Source organism: Engystomops pustulosus, chromosome 3 (assembly GCF_040894005.1).
Source record: "Engystomops pustulosus chromosome 3, aEngPut4.maternal, whole genome shotgun sequence".
Classification (NCBI taxonomy): Eukaryota; Metazoa; Chordata; class Amphibia; order Anura; family Leptodactylidae; genus Engystomops; species Engystomops pustulosus.
Genome location: NC_092413.1, coordinates 106,614,706 through 106,633,645, shown reverse-complemented (window position 1 = coordinate 106,633,645; position 18,940 = coordinate 106,614,706). Strand labels below are relative to the sequence as shown.

Below are 18,940 nucleotides of genomic sequence, written 5' to 3'. Positions count from 1 at the left end.
GTTTTTTTGTGTCAATTGTTCTGCAAATGGAATTTTTTTCCACTTTTCCAGTACACAGCAAGGAATATCAAATGCTGCTGCTGCCAAGTATAATTTGTACTGCAGATAAGGCTGTATTCACACTGCATTTTCTCTATTGTAATGAAACGGTGAGAGAATTCACAATGGATCCCACTGTATATCTTGCGGTAAGGGGGGGGGGGGTCTTTCTGAAGTTCGCCTCAGGCAGCTGAAAGGCTAGATACACTCCTGACCTGGGCTGTATATACTGTATAATTCAGAAATGCCGTTTATAGTAGGTACTCTATAGCACCATACTTGCTATCGATTTCCACTACAAAACCAGTAGCATGTATTGTATAAAACAGTTCACATCAATACTTATACGTATGCCAAGCATTTTTATTCTGGCCCTCCACATACCTTTTTTTAATGTTTTAATAGCCACTGCAATGGTATTGTTCCACAATCCTTCCCAAACTTCACCAAATTGACCCTGTCCCAGCCTCTTCAAAAGCATTAAAGAGTTTCGGTCAATCTCCCAAACATCGGCAGTTTGATAACACAAGTCTGGAGGCAGAGGAATTTCGGCCTGGTAGAAATTATACAAAGAAAAAAAAAATAAAATCAATTAATTAAAATAGATTTAGTATCTGTATAAACCATAAACCAAAATGTTCTACTGTTTCATTGAGCTGATTTAAAGTGTAACTCCGATATGATTCTTACAAAATTGCCATGTGCCACATTTACTAAGAATGTCGGAAACTGCACTAAAAGTGCTCTGCCCATGTATAATGCTGGGTGTGACACTTTCATTAAGAACACGCACCAGAATCTGACGCTTCCCTGCACTGGCCCGACAGAGTTCAACAACTTTTTTGTGTTGCACATTTAACATAGGTCGTGCGACAGACTTTGCATGTTAAATCAGGCGCATACTCAGACTCAGCACCGCCTAATTTGTGTCGGGTGAAGGCTATAGTAGCTGCACCAGAAAACAGTTGCGTGCGACAAATTTGTGCTGCAGACACTTCTTAAATACCTGTGCAAGCAGTTTGCATGTAAAAGAACGTGCAAAGTCGGTCAGAAAACTGGCACAAAGCCCTTTATAAATGTACCCCATTGTCTTCTGCATCCTTTCCTTTACAGAGTTATAGCGATTTCTCTTCTAAAGACACTTGTCAAAACTCTTTCTAAGCAGTAGTGAAGTGATAGGAGACTATGATCTTCCCGTATCTGCCCTGAGCACAACGCTCACCAGCTGTGCAAAACTTCTTTATTCAGTGCTAAATGACAAGAGGTCAGTACAACACAGGAACAAGCTGCACTTCATTAAGGCAAGGTTCCTCATGTGCCTTTTCTGTAGCTGCCCTGAAGCTGAGTCAAATTGATGTTGTCCTCACTTACCATAACACTATGGGGCACATTTACTTACCCGGTCCTGTTGCGATCCCCGAGGTGCGCTGTCTGACAAGGATAAAGTCTGGCGCGATTCACTAAGATTGTGCGCCCGATATCCTGCATGTGCTGCTTCCCCGCTCAGGTCCGCCAGACTTCTTCTTCCCAGTGTATGTAAGTGCATGTCTTGCAACACAATTTGAATTTTAAATCCCGCTCTTAGTCCGAATTAGTCGGGTCAGTCAGTCGGCCACACCCCCCGAATCCGATCGCGTGCGCCAAAAACCCCTGTTAAATGCGGCGCAAATCGGAAATAGTAGGGAAACCTGATGAAAATGCGATGTGCGGACCATTAGTAAATGTCCCACTATGTGTTCTAAGTAAATCCACTGAACACATACATACAACGTGAAATATACATAAAAGCCTTTTTATACTATACACATCAAATAATACAATTTATATTCCATCTTGCATTGCATTTTATTTTCATTTCTGACAATAAATGTGTTATTTTCAGTATGAACATATTTATATGACACAAAGTATATTTATACAAATATAGTGCACATATAACAATATTCCTTATTTACATATAGAAATATACTATTCATTACTATCTGATTTAAATAGGTTTAATATCCAACACAAAATGTATTGTCAGGCTCCAGGGATAGTAGACCCATTGGACCACTGCGGATGATGATGTAAACAGAATCGATATCGGGGACAAACAGGGGGTGAGGACGGGCAGCACAGGATCAGAGTTGGGATGTAGCAATAGGTCAAGGCAGGCAGCGGAGGAGCATAGTCAGGAACAGAACTGGGGTCATAATGGGAAACCACAATAACAGCACAGAGCGTGGAAAAAAGCTTTCTCTAGGGCATAAGTCACAGAGATCCGGTAGGGTGTGCTGGGAGTAGCTGGATTATAAGGAATTCTGGAAAATGGCCAGCACCAATTAACAGTACGCTAGCCCTTTAAATCCTCTGAAGCCGACACACACATGGCCGGCGGGCCGGAGACAAGAGCGGGGACAGGTAAGTTAGAGCTGAGCGGTGCTGGGGCACAGAGAGGGGCACGGGTCAGCGGGAGCACCTGTGACATGTATATTTATATTGGTGACCGAGTTTGTAGTTTCATATCTTTTGCATCTATATGCATCTGATCTATATGTTTCCTAATTTTATATTATTTTTTATCCCCATACCTTTTTTGATTAAAATGCTAATTATGTATCCCTATGCATCTTTTTGTAATATCGAGAACAGAATCTTTTTTTTTTTTCTTATATTTATAATATGGTAGTTTTTTTTATCTTGTCACAAATATATTGATAACGATCCAGGCCGGGCTTTCCACTTCAAATGTTTAACTATCAAAGAGGCATTATGGGCAATGTGGGCTTTTTCTACTGAGGAAGGAGCAGAGAATGGCTCAGAAACACGTTTAGCATCTATAGCATCTATATATCTTATGTGGCTGAAAATGAGATAACATTGATAGCCCATTGGATACAAAGGAGAAGGGTTACAGTCTGAACCAAACCTAGAAAGTATTGCTATTTCTAAGAAACTCAAAACTATCAACATACTGCAGTATTGTATCTGAATATTACCAAATACATCGCAGCTCGGTATCTTTGCATCGCTTCTAATTGATCCAAACATCTGAATAGTGGATTTACTACGGGCGATTAAAGTGAAACACAGTATGGAATCCATTCACACCGAGTTGGACTTTGCAGAAGTGAAAATTTATTAAGCAACCAAATATAGATGTGACTTTCAGTCAATCACTGAGCTTCATCAGACACAGTTTGCTGTACAATGGACTACATAGTTGCTGCTATGCAGGCAATAGGTGCTGTGAGGAAATACTTGGGAAACCGCTCTGCAGTGAACTGGATCGCTGATTATATAGTCCTATATAGACCATTGTACAGCAAACTGTGTCTCATGGAGGTCAGCGATTGACATAAAAGTCACATCTATATTTGTTTGCTTAATAAATTTTCACTTCCGCAAAGTCAAGCTCAGTGTGACTGGATTCCATACTATATTACTTATGGGACTGGGACCCTATCCAGAGCACCTGACTTCACAAACTAATGTGTGCACTACGACTGCTATACGTAAAGCGAAACACACGAGCACAGCTCATCTCCAGATGCGAAGCATGAGTTAATTATGTTTGTGCATGAAATAATCATACTAGATTATTTTCATGCTACAATGTATCAATGTAAATATGCACTTTCACATTATTTACTATCTATATTTTAGCAGATCTTAATAAATGTGTATTTCCAGTAGAAGTTAGTGCTCAGCCTACTTGTAATTATTGCTATTTTCATTGTCAGACCGTTTGACACCCGGACACGAGCTTGTAGTAATCCTTCTACGGTCTCACTCAAATTGCAAGGTTGTAGTGCTGTATAATTTTTTTTTACATACCTTTTCACAAATGTCCACAAGATGGAGCTTGAGACAATTTTAAAAAATGTTAATCACGTAAGTTTGTTCAAAAAGGGAAAGCTTTCACAGAAACCAGTTGAAGAGCAGAAGGTAAAAAAATGATGACATGCAAATTAAAACTGTCAGTTGTCAGAGCTGTATGAGGTCTTATTGCACTTTGCAGTGATGGTATTTATTATTCCATGCCTTGTACTGGAAAGAGGGGAAAAAATTCCAAATGCAGTGAAATCTCTGAAATTTGCACCATTTTCTTGTGGCCTCCGTTTTTAATACAGGTGGTCCCCTACTTAAGAACACCCAACTTACAGTTACAAACGGATGTCTGGTAATTGGTAATTTACTGTACTTTATCCCCAGGCTACAAAAAACAGTTCGAACAGTTATTAACCCCTTCACGCTCCGTGGCGGATATATCCGCCACGGAGCGCAGTGACTTAGCGCTCAGTGGCGGATATATCCGCCATGGCGCTTATGCCGGCTCGGCTCTGGATCAGAGCCGAACCGGCATCGGGAAACACAGGGTGCCGGCTGTAACTAATAGCCGGCACCCCAGTGTAACACCCGCGATCGGAGTTTTCTCCGATCGCGGGTGCTTAATCCGTTAAATGCCGCGGTCAGCGCGACCGCGGCATCTAACAAGCATCTGGGGAGTCTTTCCCCCACGATCGCCCCCCCCGAACCGTTTTCGGGGGGCGCCGATCGTTGCTATAGCAACTCTGGGGTCCGATCTGGACCCCAGAGTTACTTGCAAGAATTGCCGGTAAGATGGCGTCTGTGACGTCATCTTACTGGCACAGTGCCAGCCTATGCAAGTGTATAGGCTGACACTGATAATATTCTGCAATACATCAGTATTGCAGAATATTATCACGAACAAGCAATCAGATGATTGCTTGTTCATATCCCATGGTATAAAAGTGAAAAAGTAAAAAAAAAAGTTATTCAATAAAAAAATAAAGTCATAAATCACTAAAAATGCCCCAAACCCCCAAAACATATAAAGAGACATATAACTAAAAAAAAAGTCTAAATCATAACACAAACCCCACATATATAGTATCACCGCGTCCGTAACAACCCGTAGAATAAAAGTAAATCATTATTGAACCCCCACGATAAACGCCGTAAAAAAAAACTGTTATAAACCCTCCAAAAATTATGATTTTTACCTTTTCAATCCCACAAAAAATGCTATAAAATGCGATCAAAAAACCATATGTACTCAGACATGATACTGGTGCAAAGTACAACATGTCCCGCAAAAAACAAGCCATCAACCAGCTCCATAGCCAAAAAAGTAACAATGTTATGCCACTTGGAAGACGGCAATACATAAATGATAGATTTTTCCCCACATTAGGGTTTTGTTTGACAAATTTAGTAAAACGTAAGAAAATATATTCATGTCTGGTATCCCCGTAATCGTATCAACCCATAGAATAAAGATAACATGATTATTAGTCTATATGGTGAACACCAAAAAAAAAAAAAGTAAAAAATCCAGTACAGAATTGATGCTTTTCTACTCCTGCCCTCAAAAAAAGTTCCTAAATTTTCAACAATAGGTGATACCAACCTCAAAATTGTAACAATGGAAAAAGCATCTCATCCCGCAAAAAAAATGCCGTCACATGGCCCCAATAACGAAAAAGCGAAAATTTTATAGCCTTCAAAAGAGGCCAATGAGGAAACTAAAATCCTGGCAGCTGCAGCGCCCTCCTTCCCTTCTGCACCTCGCTGTGCGCCCATAAAACAAGTCACAGCCACATGTGGGGGGTCTTTGTACTCAGGAGAAATTGCAGAACAAATTGTATGGTGGGTTTTCTCTTTTTATATTTTGGAAATGTGTAAATTTTAGTGCTAAATGAACGTATAAGGGAACAATATGACCATTCTAAATTTCACCTCCATTTTGATTCAATTACTATAAAGATCTCAAGGGGTTAACAATCTTCGTAAAAGCTGTTTCTGATAGCTTGAGGGGTGCAGATTTGAAAATGGGTAGATTATATAGGGGGTTTTGATGCTAAATATGTAAAATTTCATTCAAAACTGTATTTATCCCCAAAATAGTCAATTCTGAAAATCCGGAAAAGCGATATTCTATTTGTAAGCCGCGTGACATCAAAATAAATTATCCAGACATTTCAGAAATTATGAAAATGTAAAGTAGACAAATGGGAAATATTATTCAGCAACTTATTTAGGTGGTAAATCTATCTGCCTGAAAACGCAATGATTTAGAATTTCGAAAATGGCAAATTTTTCAAAAAATTTATCATATTTTCTTTTTTTTTGTAAATAAACGCAAAACTTACAACATGTGGGGAAAAAACAATCTCAGAATCGCTTTGATAAGTAACAGTGTTCAAAAGTTATAACCATATAAAGCGAAGCAAGTCAGAATCCAAAAAATCGGGCTGAGCCTTAAGCTGTAAAATGGCTGCGTCCTTAAGGGGTTAAAGGTGTCTACAATGAAGCTTTATTGTTAATCCTGGTTCATATGACAATCCAACATTTTTAAAATCCAATTGTCACAGAGACAAAAAAATAAAATTAGCTGGAGCTACAATTGTAAAATATACAGTTCCGACTTACATACAAATTCACCTTAAGAACAAACCTCTAGAACCTATCTTGTACATAACCTGGGGACTACCTGTACTTATAAAGTGCGCTCCAAATAACTTCTACTTTATTCTTTAGTTCTGTACAATCATGGTAATACTAAATTTGATAGGTATAATGGTGTTTTAATACATTTTCAAAATTTTAACCTTGTAAACAAAATTATTTTTTGCTTCGCCATCTTCTGACGCTAATAACTTTTTCATAGTTTGATGTACTGAGCTGTGTAAGGTGTCATTTTTGCGAGGTGAGCTGACGTTTTCATTGCTTTTAATTAGAGGACTGTGCAACCTTTTGACACTTTTTGTTACATAGCTTTGGGTGGTATTTTACATAAAGTTTTTTTACTTTCTTTTTTTACTATTTTTCAGACCCCCTAGGGTATTACAGTATGACAGTATATGGGGATTTTCCACATCCTCTATTACAATGTGTAAATTACACATTGTAATAGATGGACTAAAACGAGACAACCTCCGCTCTTTGTATGACCAGAGGATGTCATGGCAACAGATTGCTGCTCCCCGATCAAAACAGATGGTGGCACCCATGTTCTGCCTTCTTTTAAATGCCATTGGCAATCAAAGGGTTAACACCCACGAACGGTGCTAGCAGTGATTATGAGTGTTAGTAGGGGGTGTTTTCTGCAATATGCAGCAAACCCCATGTCTGTATAATGAAGGCTCACCCCATGAGTCCTCTTCATAAATCCTTAACAGCTCCATGACATACAGATATGTCAAGGAGCGTTAAGGAGTTGATTTGGCCGGGAATTTAAATGATGTTCCTTACCATGAATCTACCATGATCCCTTAATAACACACCAGCAGCAGCACAATTTAAAGAGAATCGTCCATCAAAATCAAGCATGATAAACCAGGGACAATTATTAATAGATCTAGGCAGCTTCACTGTTATCATTGTCTTATATTTGTTATAATGTTATGGCCTCAATCCTTCTAAAATCTACTTTTAAAATTATGTTAATGAGCCTACAGGGCTCATGGGGTGTTATCAGAGTGCTGTAGCTTCACAGGCTGTTACAGTGTTTCTCCAGCTCCCTGCACTCACAGCCTTTCCCTCTGCCTGATAATCTCACTGTAGTAGAGGAAATTTAAGTACACAGTGGGAGGGGGAAAAGCTCACTGCATACAGTAACTGCATGTGCATCTACAGCACAGAAGGGCTCTGAGCAATGAGACCCCCAAAAATCATGAAAACGAGGGGTCCGATGGGGTTCCAGTTACCTCAGTCGGATCCCTTATCTTAATAGAGCCGATGTAAATTTCCTGCGACCTGTGGTGTTCCGTTTGAAGGAACACTGTGTGACTCCAAGATCAACAGTGCCAGTCCTTATTTCATGGATTATTATTGTTATAGGTAAGGTAACCCATTTATGTTTAGTTAGATCTCAGACGGGCAGGTGTTTATTTTATGTCTTATGTGCTGCATCTGCATATTTCTGTTGGAGTGAATAAAACTCAACATTTGAACTGTTACCATTGGACTCTGTGTCATTGCCAACCACCCTGCACCACTAGATCCTGACAACATATACAGTTGGTTGCAAAGAATACATGCACCTTGACCTTTTCCTTATTTTCAAAAATATTATTTTCTTAGCAATTTATAGTAATTAACTTGAAACATTCTGTTAAATAAAAATTGATACATAAAATTTAATAGAATCTGTTTATGTTTGTGGCTGCAACGTTTAATTAGAATGAAAACTGATATGGACCTGCATTGAGAAACAATTTGGAAACACATGTCTAGTTGCTTATACACTATTAGGTTGCATAAATGATTAGTATTATGATTTTTATTATACTGTACCTTTATGCATGGTTTTCCCAGCTTACAGCAAAGTCCATCATCCGCTTTCATATAATTTTTTACAAGTTCATCCAAATTTTGAAGTTTTTTTCTTGATGATATATAAAATCCTCCACTGTCAAGTGTTCGAATTCTGTAGTGTTTCACACTGATGCCATCATAAACTGAAACACAAATAAAAAATTAAGAATATTTGATGGTCATGCACCACAAAGACATTTTTGAAATGAACATGCCAGAGGCTATTGGAATAATAATAATAACTCTTTATTTATATAGAGCACACAGATTACGCAGCACTGCACAAAGCATGTCAAATTGTTCCCTGTCCCCATGGGGCTCACAATCTAAACAACCTAACAGTATGTTTTTGGAGCGTGGGAGGAAACAGGAGGACACGGAGGAAACCCATGCAACCACACAGCTCCCTGGGTGGGATTCTAACCCAGGACCCCAGCACTGCAAGGCTGAAGTGCTAGCCACCCAGCCACCGTGCCACCCTAGAGAACCTGTCATTATGTAAACATGACCTTCTTGATTACAGATTCCCTTTAATTATCTGCTATATTTCGCTATAGTATTGAAAACATTTCTTTTAATCTTCACATATTAAATTTGGATGTACATTACAAAAAAGGGGGAAGGGCAGGACTTTATTTCAGTTAGTCCTTAGTATTGGCCTTTTCATTAGGTGCAAGGTAAGCATGAAACACTTATACAGGTACTTCTTTATCCTTTTCATCATAATCAGTACTATATGGTAAAGGGAACAGTATCTGCTGCCCTATGTTTTTGGAAAGTTTTTGTCAAACAAGAGTTGTTATACAGGCAGTCCCCGGGTTACATACAAGATAGGGTCTGTAGGTTTGTTCTTAAGTTGAGTTTGTATGTAAGTCGAAACTGTATATTTTATCATTGTAATCCCAGCCAGAACTTTTTTGGTCTCTGTGACAATTGGATTTTAAAAATGTTGGGTTGTCATAAGAATCAATATTAACACTAAAGCTTCATTACAGACACCTCTGATAACTGTTACAGCTGATTATTGTAGCCTAGGGCTAAAGTACAGTAAATTACCAATATCCAGAGGTCCGTTTGTAACTATGGGTTGTATGTAAGTCGAGTGTTCTTAAGTAGGGGACCGCCTGTATAGGTTTCTTGTATGCCTTACCAATAAAACTCATTTTGTAATGGTATAATGAATCTCTAGACCACACTCACAACCTATTGGACAAACCCCTAGTGGTAAATGTGCTCTGGTAATACCGTGTGCCCCTTGGTAAATATAAAAGAACCGGATAAAAATGTGTACCATGCACTTCTTACTGTTTTTACTCAACATGTGTTTATTGCATAAAATTGCACATCACTAACAATTGTTTTATATATCATAAAATGGACCACAAAATTAAACATAAAATCATATTTTTATATATAATATCATTGGAACATCACCATAGATAGTATTAGGTAAGTAATATAAGATCTTACTTTGTATTGTTATATAACTTGACCCTCGTATAAACCAAAAAGTTTTAAACAACAGAACGGATCTAATGTATTTATACTGAAGGATACATTTATTTATTTTATGTTTTCTGTATTTTCTTTCAGTTATGTTTTACATTTCTGATTACCTACCTGATTATATCAACTGACTATTTTTTACTTGCTTATTTTGCACCAAACAACATGACCATGACACATCATATTTCTGGATGCACATACTATTAAAAGGGGAAGATGTTTTAAATAATATAGCAAAGTGTTGGTAGGTTTTTAGTTCTAGTGTCATGGGCGATAAATTATTTCTCTGTCATCCGTGTGCAAAGTTGGAACCGCACTACACTTCATCATAGGGCATATGGTGTGCTGTTTGCTTTTTCCTTTTCATATCTGCAGAGCCGGATCACGGGGTCCCCACCACTTTGCCTTTAAAAAGGGCCATCGCCAACAATGTATTTGGCGCCAGGCTTCCCTGCTCTGCCATAGACAATCCAATGTAAATAAAGATATGTGACGGTATATGATGTCACCGCGCCGCGACTTACGGCGTGGGCTGTAGCAGGGCGCCGACATCTTCATTCACATCCAATCTCCACCCTGACACCGCGAGGGAGGATAAAGACAGCGTGCATCGTGGGAACGATGGATGGTGAATAAAAGTATTTTATCTAGGACTGTATATAGTTATTATAGGGGGTATATATAGCTGTTATTGGGGGGTTGTATATATTTATTATGTGGGAGGGTGTATAGCAATGATAGGAATCTGTATATGGTTGTTATAGGGGGTGTATATAGTTGTTATAGGGGGTTGTATATAGTTATTATAGGGAGATTGTATATAGTTATTATAGGGGGATTGTATATAGTTATAGGGAGACTGTATATAGTTATTATTGGGGGTGTATATAGTTATTATAGGGGGTGTATATCTATTATAGAGGGTGTATATAGTTTTTATTAGGGGGGTTGTATATATTTATTATGTGGGGTGTATAGTGGGTGTATAGCAATAATAGGAATCTGTATATAGTTGTTATAGGGGGGTGTATGTAGTTGTTATAGGGGGGTGTATATAGTTATTATAGGGGTGTATATAGTTATTATAGAGGGACTGTATATAGTTATTACAGGGGTGTGTATATAGTTATTATAGGGGGGTGTATATATTAATTGGGGAACTGTATATAGTTATTATAGGGGGGTGTATATAGTTATTATAGGGGGTGTATATAGTTATTATTGGGGGTTGTATATATTTATTATGTGGGGGGGGTGTATAGCAATAATAGGAATCTGTATATAGTTGTTATAGGGGGGTGTATGTAGCTATTATAGGGAGGTGTATACAGTTAGTATAGGGAGGTGTATATAGTTATTATAGACAGACTGTATATAGTTATTATAGGGGGGTGTATAAAGTTATTAAAGGGGGCTGTATATAGTTGCTATAGGGGGTGTATATAGTTATTATAGGGGGGTGTATATAGTAATAGGGGAACTGTATATAGTTATTATAGGGGGTGTATATAGTTATTATAGGGGGTATATATAGTTTTTATTGGGGGGGTTGTATATATTTATTATGTGGGGGGTGTATAGCAATAATAGGAATCTGTATATAGTTGTTATAGGGGGGGTGTATGTAGTTGTTATAGGGGGGTGTATTTAGTTGTTATAGGGGGGTGTATGTAGTTATAGGGTGGTGTATATAGTTATTATAGGGGGGCTGTATATGTTTATTAAAGGGGGTGTATGTAGTTATTATAGAGGGACTGTATATAGTTATTATAGGGGGTGTATATATTAATAGGCGAACTGTATATAGTTATTATAGGGGGTGTATATAGTTATTATAGGGGACTCTATAGTTGTTATAAGGGACTGTATATAGTGATTGCTAGGGGAGCTGTATATAGTGATTGTTGGTGGAGCTGTATATAGTGATTGCTGGGGGAGCTGTATATAGTGATTGCTGGGGGAGGTGTATTTAGTGATTACTGGGGGCTGTATATAGTGGTTGCTGGGGGAGCTGTATATAGTGATTGCTGGGGTAGCTGTATATAGTGATTACTGGGGGCTGTATATAGTGATTGTCGGGAACTGTATATAGTGATTGCTGGGGGAGCTGTATACAGTGATTGCTGGGGGGAGCTGTATACAGTGATTGCTGGGGGGAGCTGTATAGAGTGATTGCTGGAGGATCTGTATACAGTGATTGCTAGGGGAGCTGTATACAGTGATTGCTGGGGGAGCTGTATATAGTGGTTGCTGAGGGAGCTGTATATAGTGATTACATGTGGGTAAGGGGTTAAGAACCAGGTCATTTCTTTCACTCCGGTCCACAAAGCTGCTGGAAACTTCCCTATATGCCTTGTCATTGTAGATGCAGCCAACAGTTACAGAATCATTGGAAATTTTTATCCTTAGGTGGCAGATATTTAAGTCATGTCTAAAATCTTTTTACGTAAAAGAGAAAAATCGTCCAGTTGGGATGTATATACCCAATTGTCTAAGGAGAGTAAGTGGTTCTACTGTTTCAACACTCAGATTATTATAATTATATTATAATATTATAATCTGAATGTTGAAAAGTGTATAACCACTTCCTCTCCGTAGATGCCGAGGGTATACCCCGTGGGGAAACGCTACCCTGAATCCAGGTAAGAATATCCCGGGGGGGATTTAGGAAGGACTGGTGTACCCTCTATAGAATCCGGAAAATAGGGGAACCATTCTTGCACATCAACACTCGATAACTGAACTATATGAACTAGTTTTCGTGTATAGAGTATGTCATATGACAACAGTGACCATACAGAATAGCTCTCTGACCTTAAAAAGTGAAACAGATTGGTCCCTGATAATGAAGAAACAAAGATGAGCATATCCCCCAATTGAGCCTAGAAAATTTCATGGAGGTTCTGACTGCTGTCATGACACTCTGATAGTATTAAGAATACATGTGAAATAACAAACACCTACCGAATTGACATAGGTCAATGTTGGCGAACCTATGGCACGGGTGCCAGAGGTGGCACTCAGAGTGCTCTCTGTGGGCACTCAAGCTCAGCACACAGTTCACCAGACAGGACTCAAAGAATCTAACTACAGTTCCACACAAATCAAGATTTACTAATCTTTGTGTTATTTTAACCCTTTAATCTCCAAGGAAGGCTCAGAGGTTGGCACCTCAGTAGTCAAGCCTGTATGAGATACATCCTGGATTATATGATCCATAACTTTGGATCCCTGGCACCTAGAATCTCTTGGCAGCTTGGGACTGAAGGAACAGCAAGAAGGTGTGGAGAAGACTGGATTATCTTTGAAGGTCCTCCTGCTGGCCTCATGACTCTTCCTGTACTGCAAGACCCTGGAGAGAAGCTACAGTGAGTCTGGATTTGCTCTCCTGCATTCAATTGTAATGGTTTCCTCAGGAGGCAGGTATGATTGAAAGTTGTGGGAGAACAGGAGAACAAATAAATAAATAAATAAATTACTACTTTTATTGGCACTCTATGATAAATTAGTGGGTTCTGGTTGTAGTCTGGGCATTCGGTCTCTAAAAGGTTCCCCATCACTGACATAGGTCATCTCCCTACCTAACACGACTTGGAAGCTGTAATATATCACTGACTGTTAATTTTAAACTACATGTTGCATTGGATAAAGCTGTATCCAGCTCTTTACTTTCTAATTTTACATGTACTAATAAAAGTTGAGTTTTAGTGACAATTGGGTATATACGTCCCAACTGGACGATTTTTCTCTTTCACATAAAAACGTATTCTATAAACCCAGTCACAAATTGGTCGAAGTATATAAAGTCTGTTTTTTGTGCTATGTCTAAAATCTGATGTATAGAGGGTGAAAAGAAATGGGGATAGTACAGTGCCCCCTTTTTTCTGACAACTGTATTGGAATGTACTTCCCCTATTTAGAAAAGCTGTGGTCTGTTCATAGTATCATAGTATCATAGTATATGAGGCTGGAAGGAGACGCAAGTCCATCAAGTCCAACCTTCAAGAATTAAATGTTTTATCCCCATAACCCGTGATATTTTTTCTCTCCAGAAAGGCATCCAGGCCTCTCTTGAACATGTACATAGAGTCCGCCATAACAACCTCATGCGGCAGAGAGTTCCACAGTCTCACTGCTCTTACAGTAAATAACCTTTGTCTATGGTGATGGTAGAATCGCCTCTCCTCTAGGCGTAGAGGATGCCCCCTTGTCCTGGTCACAGGCCGAGGTATAAAAAGATCTTTGGAGAGATCCTTGTACTGTCCGTTCAGGTATTTGTACATTGTAATGAGGTCTCCCCTCAGTCGTCTTTTTTCTAAACTGAATAATCCCAAATTTTTTAATCTGTCAGTGTATTCTAGTTCCCCCATTCCCCTAATAATCCTGGTTGCTCTCCTCTGCACCCGTTCCAGCTCTACTATATCCTTTTTATACACTGGTGCCCAAAACTGTACACAATATTCCATGTGTGGTCTGACCAGGGATTTGTATAAGGGCAGAACTATGTCTTTATCATGAGAATCTATTCCTCTCTTGATACATCCCATTATTTTATTTGCTTTAGCAGCAGCCGCCTGGCTCTGGTCACTAAAATTAAGTTTACCATCCACCAATACCCCCAAGTCCTTTTCAGCCTCAGTTTTACTAAGTAATTGACCGTTTAGAACATAATTATTAGAGATGAGCGAACATGCTCGTCCGAGCTTGATGCTCGGTCGAGCATTAGGGTACTCGAAACTGCTCGTTGCTCGGACGAATACTTTGCCCGCTCGAGAAAATGGCAGCTCCCGCCGTTTTGCTTTTTGGCGGCCAGAAACAGAGCCAATCACAAGCCAGGAGACTCTGCACTCCACCCAGCATGACGTGGTACCCTTACACGTCGATAGCAGTGGTTGGCTGGCCAGATCAGGTGACCCTGGGATAGACTAGCCGCTGGCCGCGCTGCTCGGATCATTCTGTCTCTGGATGCCGCTAGGGAGAGAGCTGCTGCTGGTCAGGGAAAGCGTTAGGGTGTTCTATTAGCTTACTGTTAGGCAGGAGTGATTCTCAAAGAACCCAACAGCCCTTCTTAGGGCTACAATAACGTTCTACTTTTTTTATTTTAATTTGCATCTTTTACCATTTTGTGAGGAATTAGCAGGGGGACTTGCTACCGTTGTGTTTAGCTCTTAGTGGCACACATATCCATAGCAAAGACCGAAGTGGGAAAATTCAGTAGGGGTTGGATTTCTATTAGGCAATAACTCAGTGTCATCTCATCTGGCATAGTAGTGTGCTTCCTTTGATACTTGGCTAGAAAATAGCCATAGGAGAATACAAATAGCTTCTTGAAGCCTACAGTAGCGTTCTATATATTTGATTTCTGGTTGATCTGCTGGTGGCTGTAGTTTCTGCAGTGCATGTACTTGCCAATTCTGAGCAATTTGTAGTGAGACTTGCGACCGCTGTGTTCTGCGCTTAGTGGCGCACATATCCATAGCAAAGGCTGAAGTGGGAAAATTCAGTAGGGGTTGGATTTCTATTAGGCAATAACTCAGTGTCATCTCATCTGGCATAGTAGTGTGCTTCCTTTGATACTTGGCTAGAAAATAGCCATAGGAGAATACAAATAGCTTCTTGAAGCCTACAGTAGCGTTCTATATATTTGATTTCTGGTTGATCTGCTGGTGGCTGTAGTTTCTGCAGTGCATGTACTTGCCAATTCTGAGCAATTTGTAGTGAGACTTGCGACCGCTGTGTTCTGCGCTTAGTGGCGCACATATCCATAGCAAAGGCTGAAGTGGGAAAATTCAGTAGGGGTTGGATTTCTATTAGGCAATAACTCAGTGTCATCTCATCTGGCATAGTAGTGTGCTTCCTTTGATACTTGGCTAGAAAATAGCCATAGGAGAATACAAATAGCTTCTTGAAGCCTACAGTAGCGTTCTATATATTTGATTTCTGGTTGATCTGCTGGTGGCTGTAGTTTCTGCAGTGCATGTACTTGCCAATTCTGAGCAATTTGTAGTGAGACTTGCGACCGCTGTGTTCTGCGCTTAGTGGCGCACATATCCATAGCAAAGGCTGAAGTGGCAAAATTCAGTAGGGGTTGGATTTCTATTAGGCAATAACTCAGTGTCATCTCATCTGGCATAGTAGTGTGCTTCCTTTGATACTTGGCTAGAAAATAGCCATAGGAGAATACAAATAGCTTCTTGAAGCCTACAGTAGCATTCTATATATTTGATTTCTGGTTGATCTGCTGGTGGCTGTAGTTTCTGCAGTGCATGTACTTGCCAATTCTGAGCAATTTGTAGTGAGACTTGCGACCGCTGTGTTCTGCGCTTAGTGGCGCACATATCCATAGCAAAGGCTGAAGTGGCAAAATTCAGTAGGGGTTGGATTTCTATTAGGCAATAACTCAGTGTCATCTCATCTGGCATAGTAGTGTGCTTCCTTTGATACTTGGCTAGAAAATAGCCATAGCAATAGGATAGGATTGTTTGGTTCTAAAAACTCAAAAAAAACAAAAAACACAAAAAAAAACAAAAAACACAAAAAAAACACACAAAAAAAAAAAAAAAAAGTAAAAAAAAAAAAAAAGTTATAACTCTCATTTTAAAAATGTTTAACCCCAGGGCTAGGGGTAGAGGACGAGGGCGGGGACGTGGGCGTCCAACTACTGCAGGGGTCAGAGGCCGTGGTCCTGGGCGGGGTGAGACACCACCTGCTGATGAGGGAGCAGGGGAACGCCGCAGAGCTACACTCCCTAGGTTCATGTCTGAAGTTACTGGGACTCGTGGTAGAGCACTGTTGAGGCCAGAACAGTGCGAACAGGTGATGTCGTGGATTGCTGACAATGCTTCGAGCAATTTGTCCACCACCAGTCAGTCTTCCACGCAGTCCACCCATGTCACCGAAATCCCCACTCCTCCAGCTCCTGCACCTCAGCCTCCTCCCCCCCAGTCTGCCCCCTCCCAGGAAAATTTGCCATTTGAACCGGCATACTCTGAGGAACTGTTTTCTGGACCCTTCCCACAGTCACAAACCACTTGTCCGGTTGCTGCTGAGCAATTTTCCGATGCCCAGGTTTTCCACCAGTCACAGTCTGTGGGTGATGATGACCTTCTTGACGTAGTGGAAGTGTGTAAAGAGGTGTCCGACGATGAGGAGACACGGTTGTCAGACAGTGGGGAAGTTGTTGTCAGGGCAGGAAGTCCGAGGGGGGAGCAGACTGAGGGATCGGAGGATGATGAGGTGACAGACCCAAGCTGGGTTGAGAGGCCGGGTGAACACAGTGCTTCTGAGACGGAGGAGAGTCCTCGACCTGAACAGGTTGGAAGAGGCAGTGGTGGGGCCAGACGGAGAGGCAGGGCCAGAGCTGGTGCATCAGCGCCACTGTCAACTAGTGAAGCTCCCGTGGTGAGGGCTCTTGCGGCGAGGGCTAGATCTTCAGAAGTGTGGAGGTTCTTTAAGGAAACACCGGATGACCGACGGACTGTGGTGTGCAACATTTGCCAAACCAGGCTCAGCAGGGGTTCCACCACTACTAGCTTAACTACCACCAGTATGCGCAGGCATATGAATGCTAAGCACCCCACTCAGTGGCAACAAGCCCGTTCACCTCCGGCCGTGCACACCACTGCTCCTTCCCCTGTGTCAGCTGCTAGTCAGCCCCCTGCCCAGGACCCTGGCCCAAAAACCCCATCGTCGCCTCCACGATCCTCCACAGCATCCACCAGCGTTCAGCTCTCCATACCCCAGACGCTGGAGCGGAAACGCAAATATAGTGCAACCCACCCGCACGCCCAAGCCCTTAATGTGCACATCTCCAGATTGCTTAGCCTGGAGATGCTGCCCTATAGGCTAGTAGAGACCGAGGCCTTTCGCAACCTCATGGCGGCGGCCGCCCCTCGGTATTCGGTCCCCAGCCGCCACTACTTTTCCCGATGTGCCGTCCCAGCCCTGCACCAGCACGTGTCAGACAACATCATCCGTGCCCTGACCAACGCCGTTTCTGACAAGGTCCACCTGACCACGGACACGTGGACGAGTGCTGCCGGGCAGGGCCACTATATATCGCTGACGGCACATTGGGTTAACTTGGTGGAGGCTGGGACCGAGACTGACCCTGGGGCTGCTCATATACTGCCGACGCCGAGGATTGCGGGGCCTACCTCGGTCCAGGTGTTTCAGGCCTACTATGCCTCCTCCTCCTCCCACCCCTCCTCCACCTCCTCCTCCGAACTACCATCCGTGGGCACGGCGCCATCAGTCGGTAGCTCTAGGCACAGCAGCAGTGCCGTCGCTAAGCGACAGCAGGCGGTGCTCAAACTGCTGAGCCTAGGCGACAAAAGGCACACCGCCCAAGAGCTATTACAGGGCATCACGGCGCAGACTGATCTGTGGCTGGCACCGCTGAACCTCAAGCCGGGAATGGTTGTGTGTGACAACGGCCGTAACCTGGTGGCGGCTCTGCAACTCGGCAGACTGACACATGTGCCATGCCTGGCCCATGTGTTAAATCTGATAGTGCAGCGTTTCCTCAAGACATACCCCAATCTGTCTGATTTGCTCACGAAGGTGCGCCGCATCTGTGCGCATTTCAGGAAGTCCAGCCCAGATGCTGCCACTCTCAGGGCAGCGCAGCGCCGCCTCCAACTGCCCGCTCACCGACTGTTGTGCGACGTGCCCACGAGGTGGAATTCAACACTGACCATGTTATCCAGAGTTTACCAGCAGCGCAGAGCGATTGTAGACTGCCAGATGTCAACTTCCACCAGAACTGGTAGTCAGGTCAGTCAGCTTCCTCAAGTCTACAATGAGGAGTGGACGTGGATGTCTGATATCTGTCAGGTGCTGAGTAACTTTGAGGAGTCAACACAGATGGTCAGTGGCGATGCCGCCATCATCAGCCTCACCATCCCGCTGCTTGGCCTGTTGAAAAACTCTCTGGTCAGCATGAAGTCGGAAGCTTTGCGCTCGTCACAAGAGACGGGGGAAGAATATTCCCTTGTTGATAGCCAAAGCACCCTGAGGTCTGTTTCTCAGCGCATATCGGAGGAGGTGGAGGTGGAGGAGGATGAGGAGG

General features: G+C 41.8%; 1 protein-coding gene across 1 annotated transcript in view; it reads right to left on the bottom strand.

Annotated features, from left to right (window-relative positions):
* Nucleotides 1-18,940, bottom strand: part of FRK (fyn related Src family tyrosine kinase) — an 81,417-nt gene that overhangs the window by 21,070 nt on the left and 41,407 nt on the right. Inside the window, exons 3-4 of the mRNA XM_072141743.1 lie at nucleotides 8,344-8,507; nucleotides 424-592 (exon numbers count right to left, since the gene is read on the bottom strand). Coding sequence (XP_071997844.1) covers nucleotides 424-592; nucleotides 8,344-8,507 — 333 coding nt within the window. The remainder of the gene's footprint in view (nucleotides 1-423; nucleotides 593-8,343; nucleotides 8,508-18,940) is intronic.